The sequence below is a fragment of the Colletotrichum karsti genome, assembly GCF_011947395.1.
Source record: "Colletotrichum karsti strain CkLH20 chromosome Unknown Scaffold1, whole genome shotgun sequence".
In the NCBI taxonomy this organism is placed as follows: Eukaryota; Fungi; Ascomycota; class Sordariomycetes; order Glomerellales; family Glomerellaceae; genus Colletotrichum; species Colletotrichum karsti.
The window spans coordinates 1,624,424-1,645,835 of NW_024065901.1; the positions used below are offsets into that span (position 1 = coordinate 1,624,424).

The following is a 21,412-nucleotide window of genomic DNA, read 5'->3' on the forward strand; positions in this document are numbered from 1 at the left end:
CGGTTCCTTCCCTGATGAACAGACGCCCCCTCCCAACATCACAATCTCGAAGGCTCCCGCAGTTGTAACATGCCACCCCGAATCTTCAACAATGGCATTCGGAGATCCTTCAGATCTGAGACCACGCAGAACCAACCCTCCCTCCCTTTTCCCTGCCTCCACCCCCCGTTCTTCATAATAATTGCACAAAATTGGGGGCCAGAAAGAATACAAAGGGTGAGAGAAAGCAAAAGAAAGGAAAACACGCACCCGCCTTACGGCCCCCAAATCTGACCAGGGGAAAAGGGGGCGTGGTCAGAGGAGGCCTCGAACAATCAAAAAAAGCCTTTCCGAGCCCGCCTATCTACCTCCACGGAGCGTCGTCCGTCTTGTCTTCTTCTCGCCACTTGACACCATACCCCTCTGCTGCTTCTCATGTCGTTGCCTGAAGCTGAAGTCCGGAAAAAACTCATCACGATGCCCCCCCGAATCCGGTGACATTCGGCAAAGGGAAAGATATGTCTTTAAACCTCATAGGCGTTTTTCTCCACGCGTTCGCGGCTTTCTATCATCATTTGTGTGTCTCTGTATTGTGCTTGTATCTTCTGTTCTGGACCCCCCGGATACTCGCTCGCCCTTCCTTCCTTCAACTCGGTCTGGGCCGTTCTTGGAAAACCGTAGGCAGCAGAGTCCCGGAAGTATCACGACATGAACACGCCTGTCCTGTCCATCCCGGAACTTTTGCCTCCAACGGCCCCCTTCAATGTGATGATACTTTGGCCGGCGGTCTCGACTGCCCGCTACGCCTTGGGCGAAGAGAGAGGTTGCCTGCGACATCTCGTAATTGCCGCTGCCGCTGCCACTTCTTCTCACCTACACCATGAGCGCAGTACGATGTGTTTCGTCCGAATGCTCGCCTTCCTTCGAGTTCGGTCTGGACCGCGTTCAAGATCGTAGGCAACAGAGTCCTTGAAGTGCCTTACTGCAAATACGCCCCGTCCTGTCAGTCCTGTATGCCCTTCGAGCCCTAGACCTTTTGCCCATCCGTCAACGGCCCCCCGAATGCCATGATCCTTTACTGCCTCTCCTGCCTATTGCTTCCCATCTACACCACGGGCGTAGGGAAGGCAGGCATCAATCACTCTCTGCTGCTGTCTCTCCTTCCAACGTCAACCATGAACGCGGGACGGTCATCCATCGTTGCCCTCGACATCTCGCCGCTGCTGCTGCCTCTTCTCTCAGCCGCCAAGAAGTCATATACACACACACACACACACGAAAGACGCTGGTCTGCTTGGCTCATTCCAAGTCCCATTCATCATTATTAATATACACATCTCTCTCTTGCTTCCGTCTCTATTCGTCCTTGCCATGGCGGATGGCGGCGGCGGCGGCGGTGGTAGGCCTTTCGGATAGATGTTCGTCGTTGCCTTGCGGGCACTCCCGTCCTGGCAGTGCTTCCTTCCCACGCGCAACATGAGCCGCCCCTGAAAAAACCATCCACCAGAGGTCGGACGCTCGCCTGTATATAGCAAAGGTAGAAAAGGTGATGACAAGAAAAGAAATGGATGCAATTGAGTAACAAAAACAAAGAACGGGGTGCCTCATCAGACACGACACCCCGACTGCGCGCTCATCATGAAGAAAACTGCCCCGCCATGCCCCAAATTTGACTCCTTTCCTTCCGGTTGTGACTCTTCGTGCTGGGTATTCCGTCACTCCATTCAAACGTGGTCGTGGCGCAGGGATATGTTCACTGCCCGTTAGGGATGTAGCGTTAAGAGGGAATAAAAACAAAAGCAATCAACTACCCAATGATTCATAAACCACCTCGCATGTAAATGCTTGATCCTTCAGGTCTCGTTGTCCAGTCGCGGTCGCTTGGCACTCGTGTACTACAATCCTCTTCGGCTCATGGCCACGTTGGCTCCGACTGAGGCAAGATCTTGCTTGGCGCTCACGCTCCTAATCGCTGCGCGAGGCAGATTGCTGGTACCGACGGTGATACCACCTTGTCCAGTGCTCGTGCGTTTGGCTGTAGCGACGTGGACAGTCCCAGCAGTCGCTACTGAGGGTCTGCGAGAGGCCTGGCCTGAGACTGGCTTATGAGGACTGGCGCCACTCACGTGTCTTGATCCAGGGTTGCTTCTCAAGCCAGCGGCGGGAGGTTCAGGGAGGGGACGCGGCGCGGCGGAAGTAGTGTGACGTTTCGCCGGAGACGCATCGCGGGTCGTCGGAATCCGTGGGAGAGGCGCACCCATCTTCTTGCCGCTGATGAACTCGTGATGGATAGCTTCTTCTGGTTTGAGACGCCTGTCAGGGTCCCACCGCAGACACCTGGAAAGGAAGTCGATGAACGCCTCGTCGTCGCACTTAAGGACCTGTTGGAGGGTCTTCGACGACGGACGACGCCTGCGTCCCTTGGAAGATACGGTAAGGCGCGGCTTGCCCATGGAATCGAAAAAGAGCTTCTTGCGAGTGCTCTTCTCGATGAGGTGTTTCTCGGGTGGGCCAAATACTTCCATGATACACGCTAGCTGCTCCTGTTCATTCTCACCCGGGAAGATAGGGACTCCGGTGTACAGCTCGGCTAGAATGCATCCCAAACTCCACATGTCGATGGGCATGCCATACGTCATGCCCAATATGACCTCGGGAGATCGGTAAAAACGTGATTGAATGTAGGTGTACACCTTTTCGTTCTCGAAACAGCTAGAGCCGAAGTCGATAACCTTGATTTCCGAATGCATTGGGTGCCGTAGCAGGATGTTTTCCGGCTTGAGATCGCAGTGGATAACCTTATGCTGCTTGAGCAAGTTGAGCGAGCTGAGCATCTGTTTCGTGAAGCGGCGAATGAGCTTCAGGGAGAATCCACGGAACGCGTTTGCTTTGATGAACTCGTAAAGATTCATGTCCAGGAGTTCGGTAGAAATGCAAAGATGTCCTCTGAAGTAGAAGCTGTGAGTGAAGTTGACCATGCTGTGCTTGTTCTTGGGGTCCTACATCTCTAGTTAGCGGAAGCATTGATAGTTGTCTCTCAAAAGCCTTACCCATTCGCGAAGCTTTTGCAGAATGTTGACTTCGACAAGAGCTTGCTGGTGGAACCTCTTCTTATTGCGGATGATCTTGACGGCAACAAGCACGCCTGTTTTGTGATCAATGCATCGGACAACCTGTCCAAAGCTTCCCTTACCAAGCACATCAATGATTTCGTACCGGTAGGCGAGATGATCGCCCGGAACAATACTGTAATCTCCGCGATCGTCATCGTAGCCAAAGTTGGGTGCGTCGGACTGAAGGTCACCAACAACCTTGCGGGCGTTCTGAGTTCCACAGAAGTAGACATCATTGTAGTCGACGATCTCGCCTCGTTCGTAAATGTTGAGCATGGCGATTCGGATAGCCTCCTGAGCACCGACCCGCTCCTTGGGTGTCGCACGCTTTCTCAAAGCGTCCAGGGTCCTAGCCGCAATCTCAGTCTCCTTCCTCCGGGCACCCATCTTCTTCATCTCTTCCTCTGCAACAAGATCATCCTTATCGAGATCCGCCGTCCACGGATCCTGGTGTCGCATTGCAGTTGCCGACGCTTTCGGGCGCAATATCTTCTGCATGACAGATGGATTGTGAGGTTGAGTGGACTCCGGATGAGCCTTAGGGACGGAAGCTGAAGTCCAGTTTTCACTTTTAGTCCTGTCATGGCCCAAGCTTGCCGCCGAGCTCTTCCTTCTCCGCGAATCCAGGTAAGACGTGCTAGCCTTGGACTTTACAGAGGGACTGGGACTGTTCTTTGCCGAGCCAAGATTGCCGACAGTTACCGAGATTGGTAGCCGCGGAGGAGGCATCTGCTCCTTACTAATGCTGCGTTCGAGGGTCTTGTCTTGCGCGGACTTCGAATCGTTCTTTCCACGCTTCCACGACAAGCTCAGTTTCCTACGCAAAGAGCTCATCGAGGATGGCGTAGGCGGTTCCTCGGGGTCGGAAATCGGTGGAGTCGGCGATTTCGGCTTCGGTGGGCGAGGGGCACGGGGGCCTGAAGGCTTCTGGACGGGCTTAAGGTCAAGAGGCTCTGTGGTGTTGCCCAAGTCGCCCGTCTTTGATCTCTTGAGGAATGCAGGATCGGCTCCTCCCTTGGGCAATGAGGAAGAGAGGAAGGGAGACACACTGTGCTTGCTGGCCGGCTGCTTCGATACTGCTTCGAATGACTCGGACGAGCTCGTGCCGTCGGCACCAGATGAACTGTCAAGGCGGGCGTGGTGAACAGTGCTGCTGCTTCGCAAGCTGAAATCTCCCTTGTCGTCCTGCCTGTTCCTTGAGAAAAAGGAGCTCTTAGAGGCGGTCATGGGAGTCGTAGGCGTCTTTGCTGCTACACGCGAAGGGGGCGGGCTTAAGTTTCTGTCGGGACCATTCTGACCCAGTGCCGCGATCTTGGCTGTTGTAGATGGGTTCAGAGGCCCAACAGTAAGTGGGGGCAGTCGCACAGGAGGGGGGTTCTTCCTCGTTTGGGTAGGATTGCCCTTCTTTTCGGCGTCCAGGGCTGCTGCATTCGTCGATTTCCGGGTGCTAGCCTTTCGTGCAACCTTGACAGCGGGTTCGGGAAGCGAGGGGATTGAGAAGCTGCCAGTGGAGTTACTATTGATGCTGCTAGCATCGGCAGCGAGGTTGGCTTTCCGCTTGTCCAAAAACGACCCGTCGGTGGCTGACTGCTGTGGTGATTCGTACGCTTTCGGAATAGCAGGCACGGGCGGAACGTCCTGTTCGTCATCAGCCGAATGGGAGTTGTGGTTATGTGGGGTAAATGTTTTGGGTGCTGGTAGACGCGACGCGGCTCCCGCAGCGGGTGCTCTGGGTTGAATTGATGAACCAGTCGAGGTTCTCACAGTGTTGAAGCTGTTTGTCGAGATGATGGACAACCCCGAACTGTACGACTTTCTGTGTAGGTCGGGGGTCGTCCGAGATGACGACGGGGTTGCAGAGGTCTTTCGGGGTATCATGGAGGGAGATCTAGAGTGTTCTCGGTGCTCGAGCGGTGGTGGAGGCGGCGCGTTCGCCAACTGGCTGAGACTCGGGACGTGGTGCATGGACATGCGCTTCATTCTTCGCGTGTCCGTCGGACTGATGGTCCTGGCGCCGAGTCCGCTTGCGTGCGATGCGTGCGACATTCCGGGCATGACGGACTGCCGTCTAGACTGGGCCGAACCGTTGTTATTTCCCTTGCTGCCACCACGCGGTGAGCGGGGTGACATCGTAGAGAGACGACTGCTGTCGGGAGTCGAGAGATTGGCAGTGTTTGCCCGAGGAAGTGCTTGGTGCATCGATTTCGCTTTGGTCGCTCTGTTGTTCGTGAGGCTTCTCGGGGTCTCGAATCCAGCGCCGGAACTGCCATCGATCGAGGCCCGAGTGGAATCGGCTCCACCACCAGCGTTGCCGATCAGACTCGGTCTCCTGCGCGGCGCAGTGCGGTTGCCGGAGTCCGTTTCAATGGCACCTGAGCCGATGGATTTTCTGGTTGGTTTCGCGATATTCGTGTTTGATACTGGAGGATAATGGCTCTGGCGCCGGGGCCTTGCGGCTGAAGGGCCATTTGAGGGATCGGCGACAGAAGATGGGCCAGAGGCGGTCGAAGATATGCTGGCTTGCCTGTTGGAAGAAGTACTAGGTCTTCTGAGGATAGAACCAGACCTGCCAGGGCGGGTCGCGGTCTGGGGAATTGCATTCCCAGGGCGCGCGGGACCGCCATTCTGGGTCGTGTTGGAACCCCCGGCCATTTTGTCGGCCATGCCCTGTGTGTCCAAAATACCGCCTTGACCGGTCGGGGACGGGAACTGGGTCAATTTGAAATCGTTGGAGGCGGATTCGAGACTGCTTTGAAGGTCGTCGAAGCTGACCGAGGGCAGAAAGTCGTAGGAATTAGTCGACTCTCCTACTTCATTCGCGTCGCCATTCCGACCGAATGAGAAAAGAGAGTGGTTGTTGGCCGAAGATGCACTGAGCATTGGACCGTTGGCGAGCGAGCCCTTTGGGGGAGAAGTGGTCCTCGAGTCCGGGATGCCCCTATTACTGCGAGAATTGACGGATTAGCACACAGGTTTTGCCCAGGGATGCATGAAATAGCAGTGACAAAGAGCAAGCAAGGGGCGATCAGGGAAAAGAAGGAAACAAAAGATGAGGGCATTCCATACAGTCTGGTCGGGGACTGGTTCGCCGGTCGCGGGCCAGCAGGTACTCGGTGCTCCCTTATCATGTGTACTCGGTGCAACGGCCAGCGCGCAGATCATGCAGGCGTTGGACGTGGAGGCGTAGGTAGCGAAAAAGCCGACCGATGGAAATGATGTGAAGAGAGGATGTCGGCAGGTTCTGGGTCGAGGGCGCAGTGCGGTTTCGCGAGCGGGCAACCTCAGTCCTGTCAGGGAGCTGAGAGCATTGGAGATGCTACCTCATTCCGGGAACAACAAACGATGGCAATGTCGGAGGTGGGCGGCGATGGAGGAGTCGTAGGTGAAGGGGACGTGATTGAGGTGGACGAGTGTCGTCGAAGGGAGGCGGAAACGGGAGGCGTAACCGACAAGCGTGAAGGCTTGTGAGAGAGTTGAGCGTTGAGCCTTACGCCTTGAGCCTTGGGGGCAGGTGAGGAAGGAGTGAGTTGGACTGAGCCGATGCCGATGCAGACCACGACGGCAGACTGGTTGGGACTGGTCTGGTCTGGTGGTTGTTTTTGTCGAAAAAGAAGGGCCCGTCGCCGCTTGTCAGTGGCAGGCAGGTCACGGTCAGGGTGAGAGAGGGCGGTGGAGCGCTGGAGCACTGGAGCCTCTTTCTCGGTCCTCCCCCCCGTCAAAAAGGTACGAAGATGCGAATTAGAGGCGAGCAGCGCGGTGGAGGAAGAGACTGGACTGGTGGGAGAGAGAGAATGTGTGTGTGTGGATTATCATTTGGCGCAAGTGCGAGTGCAGATGCATCTGCAGTCGCAGTTCCAGTTGCTGCAGCGGGCAGATGAGGTACCTTTCGACGTGAGGTATTGGAAGGGTATTCCCGCCTTAGGTTATCAAGCTGGAAGGCAGAAAAGGTGCAATGACCAGTAGAACCAGGTCCCTGACTCCCGTCTGACTCTATTGTGAGGCCCGGAAAGTGAGGTACGGCGCCGAAGTAAAAGGTTGATTTAGCCGGTAAGTATCCTGTCACCCGTTTACTGTAGCAGGATACAATCTCAAAGCACGCTACTAATACACATTGCAGCTGCAGGCCAAAGGGCGGACGCACCTGCACCGGGCCTGGGGAAGAAACATCAAGACGGGGGGGTCATAGGTACCTTAGGAATGGTGGAATGGGGGGAAGCAGGAAAAGGGACCAGAAGAAAAAAAAAAAAAAAAACAAAGGGCGGGGGAGGGGGGGGGTAGCGCAAGAGCGCAAATAGCGGTGGTGGTCGGTCATTCGCACCTTCAACTTTGGAAGGGAGGTCGGGTACCGGCCTAACAGGGATACCCGTTCCTTGTCTTCGTACCTACCGTCGCTAGGCTCGCAAAAAGGTACTCCGCAGGTGTCCACGATGCCCACGGTGCCTGACCGACCTTCGATATTCAACCTTCAACTCTCCGCGGCGCGGGCGGTGTGATCAAATGGAACCCGCCTAATAGCGTGCTTCCCCTCTTGTCCCCTCTCTTGGTGAGAATTACGGCTAACTAACCTCCCGAAAAGAGGCAAAACTGATGGAGCGAGCGGATATCGAATCCAATCCATCCATCCCTCCATCCCATCATGTCTGTCCCATCTCACAGACCGACCATTCAATCAAAAAGACCTCAGGCTTCTCCGTCGCTGGAGTTTCTTCTTGCCGTTGGGAGAGAGGGGTTCAGAGCTCTGGCAGAACCTTCCCAAGGTATTAGCCAGGGAGGGCCTGGAGGGAGATCTCTTGCCTTCTCCACAAAGACAAGCAAACAATCATTTCCGTGCTTGACATCCGCCTCCCACAACCCAAGACCTGCCTCACAGACCTTCGCCTTCGCCGCTTTTTAACGACGGCTGGCGGTAGCGTTTGATGAAGACTCCGCTGTTTGTCAATGTCAGCGAGATGACATGCGATATACTTCTTCCCTACGTACGAGGCGCCGGCAACCAGCAGCAGCTTGCATCCCATGGGAAAGCTCTCAAGATTGGCTGTCGGCAACGTCCAACCGCACGACATTGCCAATTGGCCTTGGGAAACCACGACTCGTCCACCTACCTGCCCAGCACCCAAGTCGAGTTTCGGGTTGCTGCAGCATCCCATGAGTGTCCGCGCTCCTTGACTGTTGCGCCGGATCCAAGGTACTCTGTGCCTGCTCTTCCCTTGCTGCTACATAGTACGCACCTCAGTACAATCACAAGTCAGAGTTTACCAGACTCGTCCCAAACAAGACCGCGTTGAAAGCTTCCACGGTCCCAACTCGCTATTCGACGCGTCTGTCGTTTCCGGTCGCGCTGATGACGACTACCATTGGTGTACCCGCGCCCCCGGGCCCAAGTCCCCGTCTCCAGACGAAAGAAGACGACGTGTGTCCCTGCGTCACCGCGGGACGTTGTTGTCTTCGTCGCCGCATCAACCACGGAGACAGAACCCTGGATACCGCGCATGGGGTATGGGTCAAATGTCTCAACGCCCAAACCAAATCCTCCATCTGTCCAGTGGGAATGGGGGATTTTGGGGGAAACGGCCTGCCGGGATAGCAGCACAATGGGACGGGATGCATGGGTCCATCTGCAGCTTGGCCTGCCTATCTAAGAGGATTGGACGGGAGAATGGTACAGAACGGTAAGCAATTCCCCGTGCAGTAGCCCATCATGCAAGCTGCTGTTGGGCCGACAGGCCGGCCAGCAACCGCGTCTGGTTTCCCGGGACACGAACAGCTTTGGACAGCTTGTCTGATTCAAGCCAGAGTACAGAGTACCGACTACAGCATCATAAGCGATGGTGATTTGACAGCTTCTGTTGCCGTTCTTCAACACCAAACAGCGAAGACAACGTGGACCTGCAGCAAAAGCGGCTTGCACCGCTGAACGTTGCCCAACTCTTCGGCACCCGGCCGCCGGCTGGAAAGTCAGGCGAAATGGGGTTCTTCTTCTTCAAGACCGGTCCTTGTCGCTGTCTTTCGGAACGAGCGACCGACCTGGCAGCTCGACCGAAGGCGAAGCGACGATTGACAGCTGCCCACATCAAATGCTGCGGACCCTTTGATTGCGCGATGTCTTCGACAGACTTGATGGGAAACGTATCAATGCCCATGCTAATGTCGCTCCCCATTTTTGGACAGGCTGGTACTCCAAGTCCGATCAACGTGGCTAGCTGTCATGAGTGAAATGAAAACGAACCAAGAAGAGGATATGAAAGGAACGCCAATCCAATTGCTTCGGCTTCGGCTGGATCCTGATACAAAGTATCATTTCATGGGATATTATTTTGCTGGCCTCGACAGCCAATCAAACGCAACAAAATCGGCAACCCGTGTTCGATTGTTTTCTTAACAGGGTCCTGCTATCGTCGCTGATCTGCTGCGCTGGTCCCTCAGCTATTTGTTTCGAACCTCTGTCATCTCAATGCGAACCGTCAGATATGAGATCTACAAGGCGACGCGTCCAACCAACTAACCGTGGGGTTGCCGCAGCATCTACTCTCTTGACCATACTGTGCTCGAGTCATCGGCGACTGACCGCCTCCTCAACTCTGCCACCTTGAGGTTCGATACAACTGACGGAGAGCCGCATCCCCAAAGAACTACCTTCCGAGTCGACTCTCACTAGCCAAAAGCCGACATTGACAACGACGGTACAGCGCGAAGCTTCCTACTTGAGTTCCTCCCTGAGGGTTCCGAGTACATAGTCCCTGGGGCATGCTGCCCCTTGCTAAGAGATACCTTCCGCCAACTTCGCCCGACTCTCCTCAAATGCTCCGGTTCTACTCTGTAGCGATCTGCTCCCCCTTTCAGCCAAGGAAACACTAGCAAACTGGCTCCAATTCCAACATAGAGCGCGGGCTGCAGCAGGATCCTAGCTTCTGGAGCTTCAACCCAACGAACTCTTCGCTGATTCCGATGTCTCGCCCACCATGAGGCGATGCAGGCGTCTTTGACCACGCGCCGTTGCTCAAGAGTCAAGTCCTAGAAACCCTCGTTCTGCCACTTTGGTGTGCTGCCATGGCCCGATTGGCCTGGACTGGCATGCGGCGGGCAGGAACAAAACGAGGCCCAAGCAAGTCAAGGGATGCCTCCTTTTTCTTCTAGCGCAAAGTCTGCCCTATTTCCTGGCCCCTTTCAAGCCTTTCTCTTGTCATGTTGACGATGGCGGAATCTTCAAAGGATTTTTCTGCGTGCTTCTTTGTTCCTCGAATTACGGAAACACGTGTTATCCATCAGCACTGACCAGGCCGCAGCGGCCCAAGAGTTGCGCAATTTCCCCAAGCCGTCTTGGTTCCATGGGGGGATCTTGTCTTCAACGAAGCGGAGAAGTCATTTTGAGTTGGCTAGTAAGTGAGGCAATCAGTTGACATCACCTTATGAAGAGCCAAAGTTTCTGCAGAGGTTGCAACCTCTACAGATGAGATATTCCAGTCGCTCCATGAGCTGAAACGGCCGATGAGCGTCGAGAGGAGGTATGAGTATCAATCGTCTTTTGTCTTCAGATGGCAATGGCATTGTCTCTTGGGATGGTGGGCAAGCTGCGCGCTTGCGATCTACCGTTCCACGCAATTAGATCTCGTGCTGCATCACCCCCAATTCGTCAGCCACTCCCGTCGCACGCCAGACTCTTCTGTAAGTTGTCCTTCACGTTGGGGTTGTCCTCCGCGGGGAACACAGCCCGCGTTCTGGGGCAAGTGGACGCGGATGCGGATGCGGATGCGCTCGAGAGCTGTTTCTCAAGTTCGCTTTTCACCGCAGTACGGGACTAGTTCGTCGGTCAAAGAACGCGATTCTGGCGACATTTTCGATTCATGCGAGAATTGGCGGTAAGAGCGGTATGGATCGAGTGGCAGCTGGAGCTGCTGTTTAAACTGGTTTGGATATGTCTGGCGCTGGTTCTGAAGCCGGTCGGGTCGGGGCTTACATCGGCGGGCCGCATGTGATGTCAACCACTGCAAATGTCACTGCCGCTGCCTCCGCAGGCGCTGCCACCGGACCCGACGGCTCCAGCTGGCACCCACCAAATCACATGCAGCTGCGGAAGCTCTTTCGACTGCCGCAACCAGCGAAAGGTACCTTACCCCAGACCAGACAGTTCGCCCGCATTACACAGCTCCATCTCCAACTCGTGCGCCATACACATACGCCGATAACCAGACGACGACACACGAGCTACCTTATTGCAGGTCACGCAAGTTTCAGCACGGCACGCACCGACGAAGCGCGCCGCAACGAGAGCAGCAGCTGTGCATTCCGGGCCGCCGGTTGCCTGCCAAACGATGACGTGACCTCCACAACCTTAAACACCCAACAAACGAAACACCCGCCGGCGCATCCCGTACAGCACCGTCTACATCCACCCACACAACCTAGTTGTCACGGCATCGGCATCGGCGACCATGGACGAATACACGGCCGATCTCTTCATCTCCCGCGACGATACCTCCGACACCCACACGCAGCAGAGGCAGCAGCCGCCTCCGACCGTCGTCGTAGATGAGTGGCCGCAGGACTCCGATGCCAGCGAGACCACCCCGTCAAAGAAGTCCGGTCTGCGTTCGCGGATCGCCAGCAACCTGAGCAAGAAGACGAGCATTCAAGACCGTCTAGTGGAGAAGTGATTGCCCATCACGAACAGCCTGCCTGCCAGCGCCGCTAACAAACACAGACTCCTCCAGCAAGTCATTCCCGAGAGCTCCGATGGCCTCACCGGCGGCGACGACAACCTGGCCCCGGGCTTCGGCCCGGACAAGACGTCCACCTTCACCCAGCGACCGAACTTCAATATCACGACCATGTCCAATAACTTCCGCCGCTTCAACGCACGCATCGGCGTCGTATTCAAGTTCCAAGCCCGCGTCGTCCGAATCCTAAGCTGGCGCCGTCCGACTCATACCCTCTCCCTCCTCGCCGTCTACACGTTCGTCTGCCTCGATCCCTACCTGCTGGCAGTCGTCCCCCTCGCCGGCTTCCTCCTCTCCGTCTTCATCCCCTCCTTCCTCGCCCGCCACCCGGCCCCGCCCTCCGGCACCCTCTCCTCCGAGCAATCCGTCGGCTACTCCCCCAAAGGCCCGCCCCTCGCCCCGGCGCGCACCGTCAAGCCCGTCAAGGAGCTTAGCAAGGACTTCTTCCGCAACATGCGCGACCTCCAGAACTCGATGGACGACTTCTGCGTCGCCCACGACAGCGTCGTATCCAGCGTCCTTCCCATCACGAACTTCTCCAACGAGGCCCTCTCCTCCGCCCTCTTCCTCGCCCTGACCCTCACGACAGTCTTCATGACCACCTTCGCCTCCGTCTTCCCCTGGCGCCTCATCGCCCTCGTCGCAGGATGGGGCCTCATCCTGTCCGGCCACCCCGCCATCGCGCCCCTCCTCACACACACCCACGACACCCACGTCGCCCCGCGCGAGGCCCACGCCCGCTCCCGCCTCGAAGCCTGGATCGCCTCCGACATCATCCTCGACTCCGCCCCCGAGACCCGCGAGGTCGAGATCTTCGAGCTCCAACGCCAGTCCCACGACGAGTGGGAGCCCTGGCTCTTCTCCCCCTCGCCCTACGACCCCCTCTCCCAGCCCCGCATCGCCGGCGACCGGCCCCGCGGCACCCGCTTCTTCGAGGACGTCCTGCCCCCGGACGGCTGGGAGTGGTCCGAGAAGAAGTGGGCGCTGGACCTCTGGAGCAGGGAATGGGTCGAGGAGCGCATCATCACCGGCGTCGAGGTCGAGACCGAGGGCGAGAGGTGGGTTTACGACATGTACGACGAGAACTCTCCTTTCTCCGGTGGCGTTATGGACTCGCCCACGACGGCCAAGGGGAAGGCGAGGGTCCCGGCGCCGACGCTCAGCTGGGAGGAGGGCGAGGACGGGAACGGACGGAGAGGCGAGTGGAGGAGACGGAGATGGGTTCGGCTTGTCAAGCGGAGGGCCACGACCACCACCACTTGAAGGGTCTCTTGTGGTACGATAGTGAGACCGCGGCGCAACTGTATTATATAATGAGAACATGAAATGAACATACATAATCGAGACATGAGGAAGGTCCAGATACCAACACTATTATGAACATCGCAGGTCTCGGCACACATGTGAAGCGCAAGTTGGTGGTCATGATCATCGTAGATATTCATTGTCACACGCGGCAATGCGAGGACGTGAACGGGGCCTCATGCCAACGTTCCTGTGCAAGTCTGTAATGTGCCCTGAAGTCTAAATGCACCCATCCGGCATGCCAGCCAGCCAGCTTTCTCTGTAACACCAAGAAAATGCCCTCCCTCTGTCCCACCCACCCATCGAACAAGCCCAAGGGAATGACCAAGGGGCATGCGATCCAGTCCCTTCCGAATGCTCCGCGACCAAATCCCCGCCATGATAGCCTGGTATTGACGTTCCCAACCATTATTCCCTTTGCCCCAAAGCCTGTCAATGATACAGTTGTGTTTTCTCGTCTCAGATTACCATCTTGTCCAAAATCATGTGCACACCCTTGTTCAGGCCCCGTCCCTCGTCGATGTCCTCCGCCAGCTTCCGTCCACGCTCGATGAGGACGCCGACGACCTGCTTGGTGTACTCGAAGCTCCCGGTGCTCTCCATGCGCGCAACAGCAAAGCGCTTGACCTCGACGTCGTTCGTCTTCTGACCCAGAATGTTGATGAGGGTCAGGTTGGACGGGTCTGAGCGGATGCTGTGGATGATAGGGAAGCTGAACTTGCCCTCGGTCAGGTCCTCACACATGCCCTTATTGTCCGAGTACTCCTTCGAGGACAGGTTCATGTAGTCATCCCGAATCTGGAAGATGAGGCCCATGATGTTGACGAGGTCGACACAGTCCGTCAGGCTGCGGGACTCGGCCTGCATGAGCTTGATACCGAGGCGGAAGAGACCGCCCGTCTTGTTGCCGACCATCTCGAGGTAGTCCTCCTCCGTGGGACAGGTGAGGGTGTCGCGCCAGAAGAGGTCCATGCCCTGGCCGCGGTGGAGGTGGACGAGCTCCTCAGCGAAGATGGAAATTGCTTTTGAGCTTTTGAGCTTCTGGACCTCCTGAAGAGCGCAGAAGTAGATGTAGTTGGCAGAGTTGATGGTCTGGGCGACGCCGAAGATGTTGTGAGCAACAGGGAGGCCGCGGCGCAGGGATGAGGAATCCTCAACGTCGTCGATGAGCAGGGAGGCCGTGTGGAGCATGCCAACGACGTTCGTAATGGTGTCGAGACTGGACTGGGGGACATCGAGGAAGGTGTTGAAAGACTGGATGAGCAGGGCGCGGAAGTCCTTGCCAGGGTGGGAGAAGAGGTAGTCGAAGGGACCCGTGATAACCTTGTTCTTCTCCTCAGGCCAGGCCTTGCGAGTGAAGTTGAGATCAGCCGTGGCGTAGCGCGCCGGGTCGGGAGGGGGAGGAGGCTGCATTGTGAGGGTGAAGGACGTGGTCGTGGCGCCGGAAGGGCGGCGGCGGTGGGAGGAGGAAGAGTGCGAGTGTTTGTGGGTGCGGGAGTCGATAGAGGCGGCGAGGGAGAGCCAGTCGGTTTCGGGTACGGTGCGGAGGGGAGCTTTGGAGGAGGTCGTCGTTGACGCCGTCGCTTGGGCCGGAACGGTAGATGCTATTGCTGCTGCTGCGGCGGCGGCGGCGGCCGAGGAGGAAGAGGATGAGTGGCTGGTGGAAGATCTGCGCGGAGGGATGGCGTTTGGCGGGGAGGAGGGGAAAGAAGACGTGGAGGGGTTATTTGAAGGGTCTCCAGGTTTGGCGCCTGGATCGTTTGTGGGAGGAGTGTCGTTAGGCAGAACCATCGTGAAAGGGAGCCTCTTTGCAAAGGCGGCTCGGAAGATGCGTGGCTTCTTATGGACAGCAGCGCCTGGATCTGGAACAGCCGCCGTGGCAGCCGCAGGAGAGACAGCAGGAGCAGCTTCGACGTCTGCTACAGGCCGAAGCTCAGCAGAGCTCGCGTGGTGGATTGCGCGGTGGAGCTCTCTACCCCGGTGGGCTGCGGAGGGATCGGTGGTGGTCAGCTGGCGGTTGGTCGTGCTATTCGCTGTAATGTCAGCCCGCGTGTCAACGTCACCACTTTGCGCTGCAGCCAAGGTTGTATTTGTTCCGGGGGCAGGACGATTGAACGATTTGTTGGGAAGTGGAGTTTTCTGATTGATTGTCCGCGTATTGTATGCAGGTGTTGATTTTGCTTGGAAGCCGTATCAGTCCGCCTGCATGGTTCTTTGGCGGGGATTTGGCAGATGTAGACCGTCATGACTTTTTTTTATTAGGACTCTGCTTTGCTGCAGGGAAAGCAAGGGTTTGGTAAAGTGACAAGGCAGCTGGCAGCTGGATCACTGATCCTTGCTGTGAATCTTCTTGCTGTAGAATGACCCAAGCATAGCCTGCAGTATCATGGCAGTTTGTAGCCAGATGTAAACCTGAAAGAAATATGAACGGCATCAAGAAGGAAATCATGCGATTCAACAGCAATCACATGCCGATGGAATGCAGCTTACCGACCTTGGATATGCAGCAGCGGTTGCAGATGCCGGGGCCTGTCGCGTAGTTGGAGTTGGAGCTCTTATCGATTGACAGCGGGGAGATGGTTGGATTGGGCGGGATCTGGCAGACGTCATCGATGGCCAGGCAGATGAGATGCTGAGGTCGGGTTGCCGTAGATGCCGAAGTCCTTAGGGGATCGCGGACTTTGCTCCGAAGTGCGAGATGGGTCGTTGTTGTGAAATTCTAACGCGAGCCGGAAATAGCAGTAGGTTATCGCAGCAGCTTGAAGTGGCGGATGGTAGTATGGCGGGGAGGAAATGGAATTAAAAAATAAATAAAAGAGGAAGCAGAAGCTCGTGCGGACCCTCCGCCTTAAGAATCAGCCACAGGAGACGTAAAGAGATGCTCGATGAATACGGACTTCTAGAAGGAAGTCACAAGCAGCTGCTCGGATGGCACGTAAAACGACCCCTCCAAACCCCTAAGTCCCTTGCCATATTACTTCATGCTCCTACCTCGCATCCTGCCAACCGGGTCGAGATGTCGCCGTGGTTCATCGCTCCGAAAAGAATTCCAAGACACTGAAATGTGCCATCCCCTCGCGCCTTCAGGTTTCACCTGTCATATGTGCTGCTCTTAAGCACCCGCAGCTACTGCAACGACTGCTGCAGACATGCTCATTTGACGGTTTGATAGGACAGGCGGACAGTATCGTCTCCGATCATCGCGGCTTCCGAACGACATGTGGTGAAGCTCGAAACAGGGACGAAAACCCCAAGCTATTGAATCTAGAGATTTCGCTTATTCTAGGTTATCTGCACCTAATCGTAAGGTAGCTAAATACGACAAGGTAACACCGGCAAACAACAAAGAGGCCTTGACCCTGAAATCCCAAAAGCCGGCCCGGCCCCCGCAATGCGCCAACGCAGAGGTTCCGCTCCGCATACGCTGATCGCCGAGCTTAGCTAATAAGGCACAGCTTGCCCGTTTGGACCAAACAGAAGCTCGCTTTCCTCTTCAGGGCCGCGCTAAATCCCCATCCCAACGCTCTGATCGACCCGGTTGCCGGGGCATTTATCGTCGGGTCGCAACACAAACATCCACACATGTCCACACGGCATCCATTACCGACGTCTTTGCTGTCATCTCTCTCTCATATGTACTGTACGCTTGCGCGCGATCGATCGACTTGTGATTTTCTCTTTTTTTCCCTCGACATCCTTCAGTCGTCCGATCGCGATACCCCCGTCAGCCCCTTGGAGGACTTGTCCTCGTCCAATTATTACCTTCTATTTGTTTTCTTGTATTAACACCGACGTACCACTGCTCTCGGACTTTCTCCATCATTACTTCGGCGCATCAACGGGAATCAGCATCGTCTCTTTTGTACCGTTGATTTGCGCGCCTGGACGTCTGTTGCATTATACACTACGAATCCAATCAGCCACCAAGCCACCCGGCGGCATACACAAAATCGAAAAACAATATCGCCAAACACCAAGATGGAGAACCTCCTCAGTCTCGCCTTCGACTACCTCTCCTCCTACGATGGCCCCAAGATCCGGAAGGGCCTGCGCCAGGTAGAGGGCCTCCTCGCCCAGATCTGCCTATCCTCGCCCTCAAAGTCTTCAAAGTCGGACGACGAGTCCTCTCAGGCACGCGGTAAATCGCTGTCCGATCTCTCTGACGACCTGGCCTTTCGCGAGTTTTTCAAGCTGCAGGAGGGATTCGAGTGGAACGTCGCGCTGCGCCTCATCAACACCCTCGATCGCCTCATGGGCAAGGGCGCCGACGGACAAAACGACCTCCTGATCCTCAGCTCCCTGGACCTGATCCAGGGCGTCCTGTTGCTTCACCCGCCCAGCAAGGCTCTTTTCTCACGAGAACAAAACATGAACGTCCGTTCACCCCAAATCCCCTTGCGGCAGAAAATAAGCTAACTCGAGCGCAGCTCCTCCTCGACCTCCTTGAACCAGTAAACTGCCCTGCGATCCAGTCCGCGACCCTCCTGACCCTCGTCGTCGCCCTCATCGACACTCCGCAAAACACCCGCACCTTCGAAGCCCTCGACGGTCTCCTCACCGTAACGTCCCTCTTCAAGTCTCGTTCGACCGCCCGCGAGGTCAAACTCAAGCTCGTCGAGTTTCTCTACTTCTACCTGATGCCCGAGGTCCCCTCCAACCCTCGCCCCGACTCCCGCGCCTCCGCCCCGACACTCCACCAGCGCAGCCCCAGCAAGCTGACCGGCGCGTTCGGCGCCGGGAATTCGACGGCTTCGGACTCCCAGTATTACGCCCGGAGCCGCGCCGGCAGCGAGTCCGGCGACACCCTGACCACGGAGGAGAAGCAGGAGCTACTGGGCCGCCACCTGAGCAGTGTCGAGGATCTGGTCAAGGACCTGCGGACGTGCACACCTTTCGGCGGCGTCGTCTGCTGAGGTCCCTCTTCTCGGTCTTGGTGTCCTCTATCTGTTGTCTCCTGTTTGGTGTTTCGGTTGTCATTGGGGGGGTTCCTTATTAGACTCGCATGCGTTCATCATCGCGTTTTCCAGTCGTCATTTGCGTACTCGTACTGTTTGGCGTTAGCGAAGGGCGGGAAGGGGAAAGGGACGGTCAATGTTGTCGTTTTATCAGCTTTGATCACGGATACGGTTGGAGTTTCTTTCGGTTCAGATGGAGTTGCTCATTACGCAAAAAAGTTTCCCACTACAATCCCATCGCATAATAAGTATTCTTAAAGCCGCGCCTTTTCTTCCAGAGACATTATAACGACGAGAGATCTGTACATCTTGAGCAAGGTATCATCGATCGTGTGTATTTGTCAGTTCAGGCGCCAAGGAAATAAACAAAAGACGTGGAAAGCCAGAAAACTGTCCCATCACCTCCTCGGTTCCGGACTCGGAGCCGGACCAGGCGACCTATCGATCGGTGACCTCTCCATCATCGACACGCTCCTCGCGCTCTGCACACTCCGCGGCGTCATCAGCGGGGGCGAGGGCATCGGCGGCGACGGCGAGGGCATCTCGGACCCGTACAGCTCGAACCGTCCCTCCGTCGTCGGGGGCGTCGCCACTCCTTCCGGCACAGGAGCCACGGCGCTCCTCCCGAACCCACTCTTCACCCGCGAGTCGATCTCCACCGGCGCGACGACGTCGCTCGGCGAATGCGCCTGCAACGGCACGCCCCTCGTCCTCCCGGGCGTCGAGGCGGCGGCCGCAGCCGCGGCATCATCGGACGCCACCGTCTCCGTCTCCGTGTACGGCCCCGCTACGGCGTCCGGGCCGAAGTAGTCCTGCGTCGCCCACCGGCGCGCGGTCGGTCTCGAGCCGGATGTCACTTCCGACATGGCCCTCGCGCTCCGTCCCGGTCGTTCCGAAGTTGCTGTTCCTCCTCCACCTGCGCCGCTTACACGACTCGCGCCCCCGCTCCGCTGAGAAGCCGTCGTCATCGCGCCGGCGCGTCGCCTTCGCCGGACAAGACAGAACCAGGTGAAGAATGCCAACAATATGACGCCCACCGCCGCCACGCCCACGCCGATGCCAATCTTGGCGCCCGACGAAAGCCCTCCGCTGCTCTCCCCGTCGGGATTGTAGTCCACGCCCGCCGTCGGGTTTCCCGGCGCGCAGGCCGCCGTGCCGGAGCTGACGGTGCAGTGCATCAGGTTGTCGCAGCACCCGCCGCCGTCCTCGCAGGCGTGCTGTGTCGTGGCCGTGCAGCCCGGATCCACGGGGGTGAGCCCGCCCGTCATGGAAGTGGACTGGGAGACCGTCTTGACGCACTTGTTGTCCGAGGCGCACGTGTTGCCGTACTCGCAGCAGTCGCCGCCGAGGTCCGTCGGGCAGAGGAAGTTGCTCGTCGACGTGCACCTACGGCCGCAGCAGCCGCTCGAGGTGGTCGTCGAGGTGACGACGGTCGAGGCCGGTGACCCGCCGGACGTCGGGGACGGGGTCATCGTCACAACGAGAGTGGTCATGCAGAGGTACCTGGGGAACGTGCAGACGGAGCCGCACGTCGAGCCGATCTGGCAGCACCAGGGGTTGCCGTCGGGCTTGACGTAGCAGTAGTGATCGTTGGCGCAGCAATGGCCCGGGAAGCGGATGTCGAGGCCTGGGAGTAGCTTTTAGTACGCTTTGCGCGTCGGGATGGCGCCGTGGCTACACGACGGAAGAGTGGGAGAAGGACGTCTTACATGAATGCGAATTTGCAGGACAAGGCGAGCCGTCGCGGGCGGCGAGTTTGGGTTCGTCGACGAAGAAACGCGGTACGAGGGCGCCGCCGCCTGCGGGGGATAGGTCGTCGACGGCGGCGTATCTCCTCCCTCCGTGTCCGGCAGCCGAGCCGGCGCTCACGGCCAGCGCGGCGATCACAAGGGTCGCCATATGTAATGATTCAGCGGTCGCTCGGACCTGAGTATGTAAACGTCTCCGACCTTTGAGTGATGTTGCTGTGGCACTCCGAGGCTTAAGAGCCCGTTGTCCTGCGTGAGGCTACACCAGAGGCGCGACGGTCGAGGCGGCGTTGCACAAGAGATCCGAGAGGTGGCGACGGGGTAGCTGGTGAGATACACAAGAGAGAAAAGAATGAGTGAATAGACCTAGAGGGCAGGCAAAGTAAGCAAACCCCAATTGGAGGGTATGGTAAGCTTCATGGGTAAAGACGCATGCGACTCGATGGAGCATAGTCCGTAAGCACAGCTCGCAGCCTCTTCATAGTATCTCTCTCTCCTCACTCTTCTTCGGAAGCGCTGCAACTAAGAGCACTTCCCTCCTCGAGTCTTCGGGACGAAGGGTGCCAACGACTATCCGACGGCGCGAAGAACCACTTGGCCTGCATATCCAGACTCAGCAAGAGCAGCGGGCTGCCACCCTCTTTTCGATGGATTAGTCGCAATAGAGGAAGGCAGAATGTGTTTCGCCCCTCTCGGCCGCCGCCGAAGAGATCATTTGCGAAGGGCTGATTGGTGGCCTGGTTGCAATGGTTGGCTGTCGTGCAGATGCAGTGGTAGTGGTGGTGCTGGGCCGCCGGGCTGCATGTCGGGAGGCCGGTCGGCCCCAGTGTGACCGATGCAGGACATATCTCGTCCCTTGCTTGGGGAAGAAGGGTTTTATTGCGACCCGCGGCAATAGCGGCGCCGACTCGATGATGCGAGGTGTAGGAGTCTTCCTTGATGAACGATTTGCGTCGAGACTGTCCAACTTCGACTTGAAGAAGGTGCAATGAAAGCTCAATGGACGAAGATGTCTTTTACACTCGTAAATATTCGGCACCCTCACAAGAAGCCAGTGAGCGTGCGTCCATCCGCCTTCAGTAAGTCAACATCCGAAGAAAGACAGATGCGCGGAATCCCCGTAGAAGATAAATGAGCTCGGCATTATCGCTGCTGGAGTTAGTGTACGCGCCCAGCGGACTGCAGCACGAGAATTGCACACTCTTCAAACAAGTAACCATCGACCGAAAAACAATCAATTCGAATGATTGCTTGCTGAACACCGAAACATTCTAGACCTCGAAACCCCAGGTCTTGGATAAATTGTCTGGAAATTTTCGCCCGTCCAAAAAGAAACACCCGCACTCGGGAACGGAGCTTCAGGGCCGGCCCGCCACGAAACTCCCGCCTCCCACCGGCTGCCCCAGTTCCATCTAGCGGTTCCTCGCCAGAACGGCAGAAACACATCAAAGGCAGGCGGTCAATCCCACCCCACCACCCTCTACCCCTCCAAACTTTCCTCAATCGACGTACGTCCCGACCGCCGGGCGAGAGTAGAAAGTGAAGATATTCCCAAAAAACACCACACACAACCCACCACGATCTCAACCTCAACCACC

At 57.0% G+C, this 21,412-nt stretch overlaps 5 protein-coding genes across 5 annotated transcripts; 2 read left to right on the top strand and 3 right to left on the bottom strand.

Moving 5' to 3' along the window:
* Positions 1-1,874: 1,874 nt before the first annotated feature.
* CkaCkLH20_00363 (dual specificity protein kinase pom1) lies at positions 1,875-5,972 on the bottom strand (the record flags this gene model as incomplete). The annotated part of the gene is made up of 2 exons (XM_038883083.1): positions 1,875-2,978; positions 3,030-5,972. 2 exons carry the CDS (start codon positions 5,970-5,972, stop codon positions 1,875-1,877), a joined length of 4,047 nt encoding a protein of 1,348 aa, XP_038751788.1.
* A 5,549-nt stretch (positions 5,973-11,521) lies between these two features.
* Positions 11,522-13,069, top strand: CkaCkLH20_00364 (peroxin 24; the record flags this gene model as incomplete). Its single annotated transcript, XM_038883084.1, has 2 exons — positions 11,522-11,739; positions 11,791-13,069. 2 exons carry the CDS (start codon positions 11,522-11,524, stop codon positions 13,067-13,069), a joined length of 1,497 nt encoding a protein of 498 aa, XP_038751789.1.
* A 501-nt stretch (positions 13,070-13,570) lies between these two features.
* On the bottom strand, positions 13,571-15,731 carry CkaCkLH20_00365 (polyprenyl synthetase; the record flags this gene model as incomplete). The annotated part of the gene is made up of 2 exons (XM_038883085.1): positions 13,571-15,144; positions 15,602-15,731. The coding sequence occupies 2 exons, from the start codon at positions 15,729-15,731 to the stop codon at positions 13,571-13,573; spliced, it is 1,704 nt and encodes a 567-aa protein (XP_038751790.1).
* Positions 15,732-17,089: 1,358 nt separating this feature from the next.
* CkaCkLH20_00366 (cell division control protein 14) lies at positions 17,090-18,024 on the top strand (the record flags this gene model as incomplete). Its single annotated transcript, XM_038883086.1, has 2 exons — positions 17,090-17,485; positions 17,539-18,024. 2 exons carry the CDS (start codon positions 17,090-17,092, stop codon positions 18,022-18,024), a joined length of 882 nt encoding a protein of 293 aa, XP_038751791.1.
* A 440-nt stretch (positions 18,025-18,464) lies between these two features.
* Positions 18,465-19,965, bottom strand: CkaCkLH20_00367 (uncharacterized protein; the record flags this gene model as incomplete). Its single annotated transcript, XM_038883087.1, has 2 exons — positions 18,465-19,693; positions 19,776-19,965. The coding sequence occupies 2 exons, from the start codon at positions 19,963-19,965 to the stop codon at positions 18,465-18,467; spliced, it is 1,419 nt and encodes a 472-aa protein (XP_038751792.1).
* Positions 19,966-21,412: the final 1,447 nt, after the last annotated feature.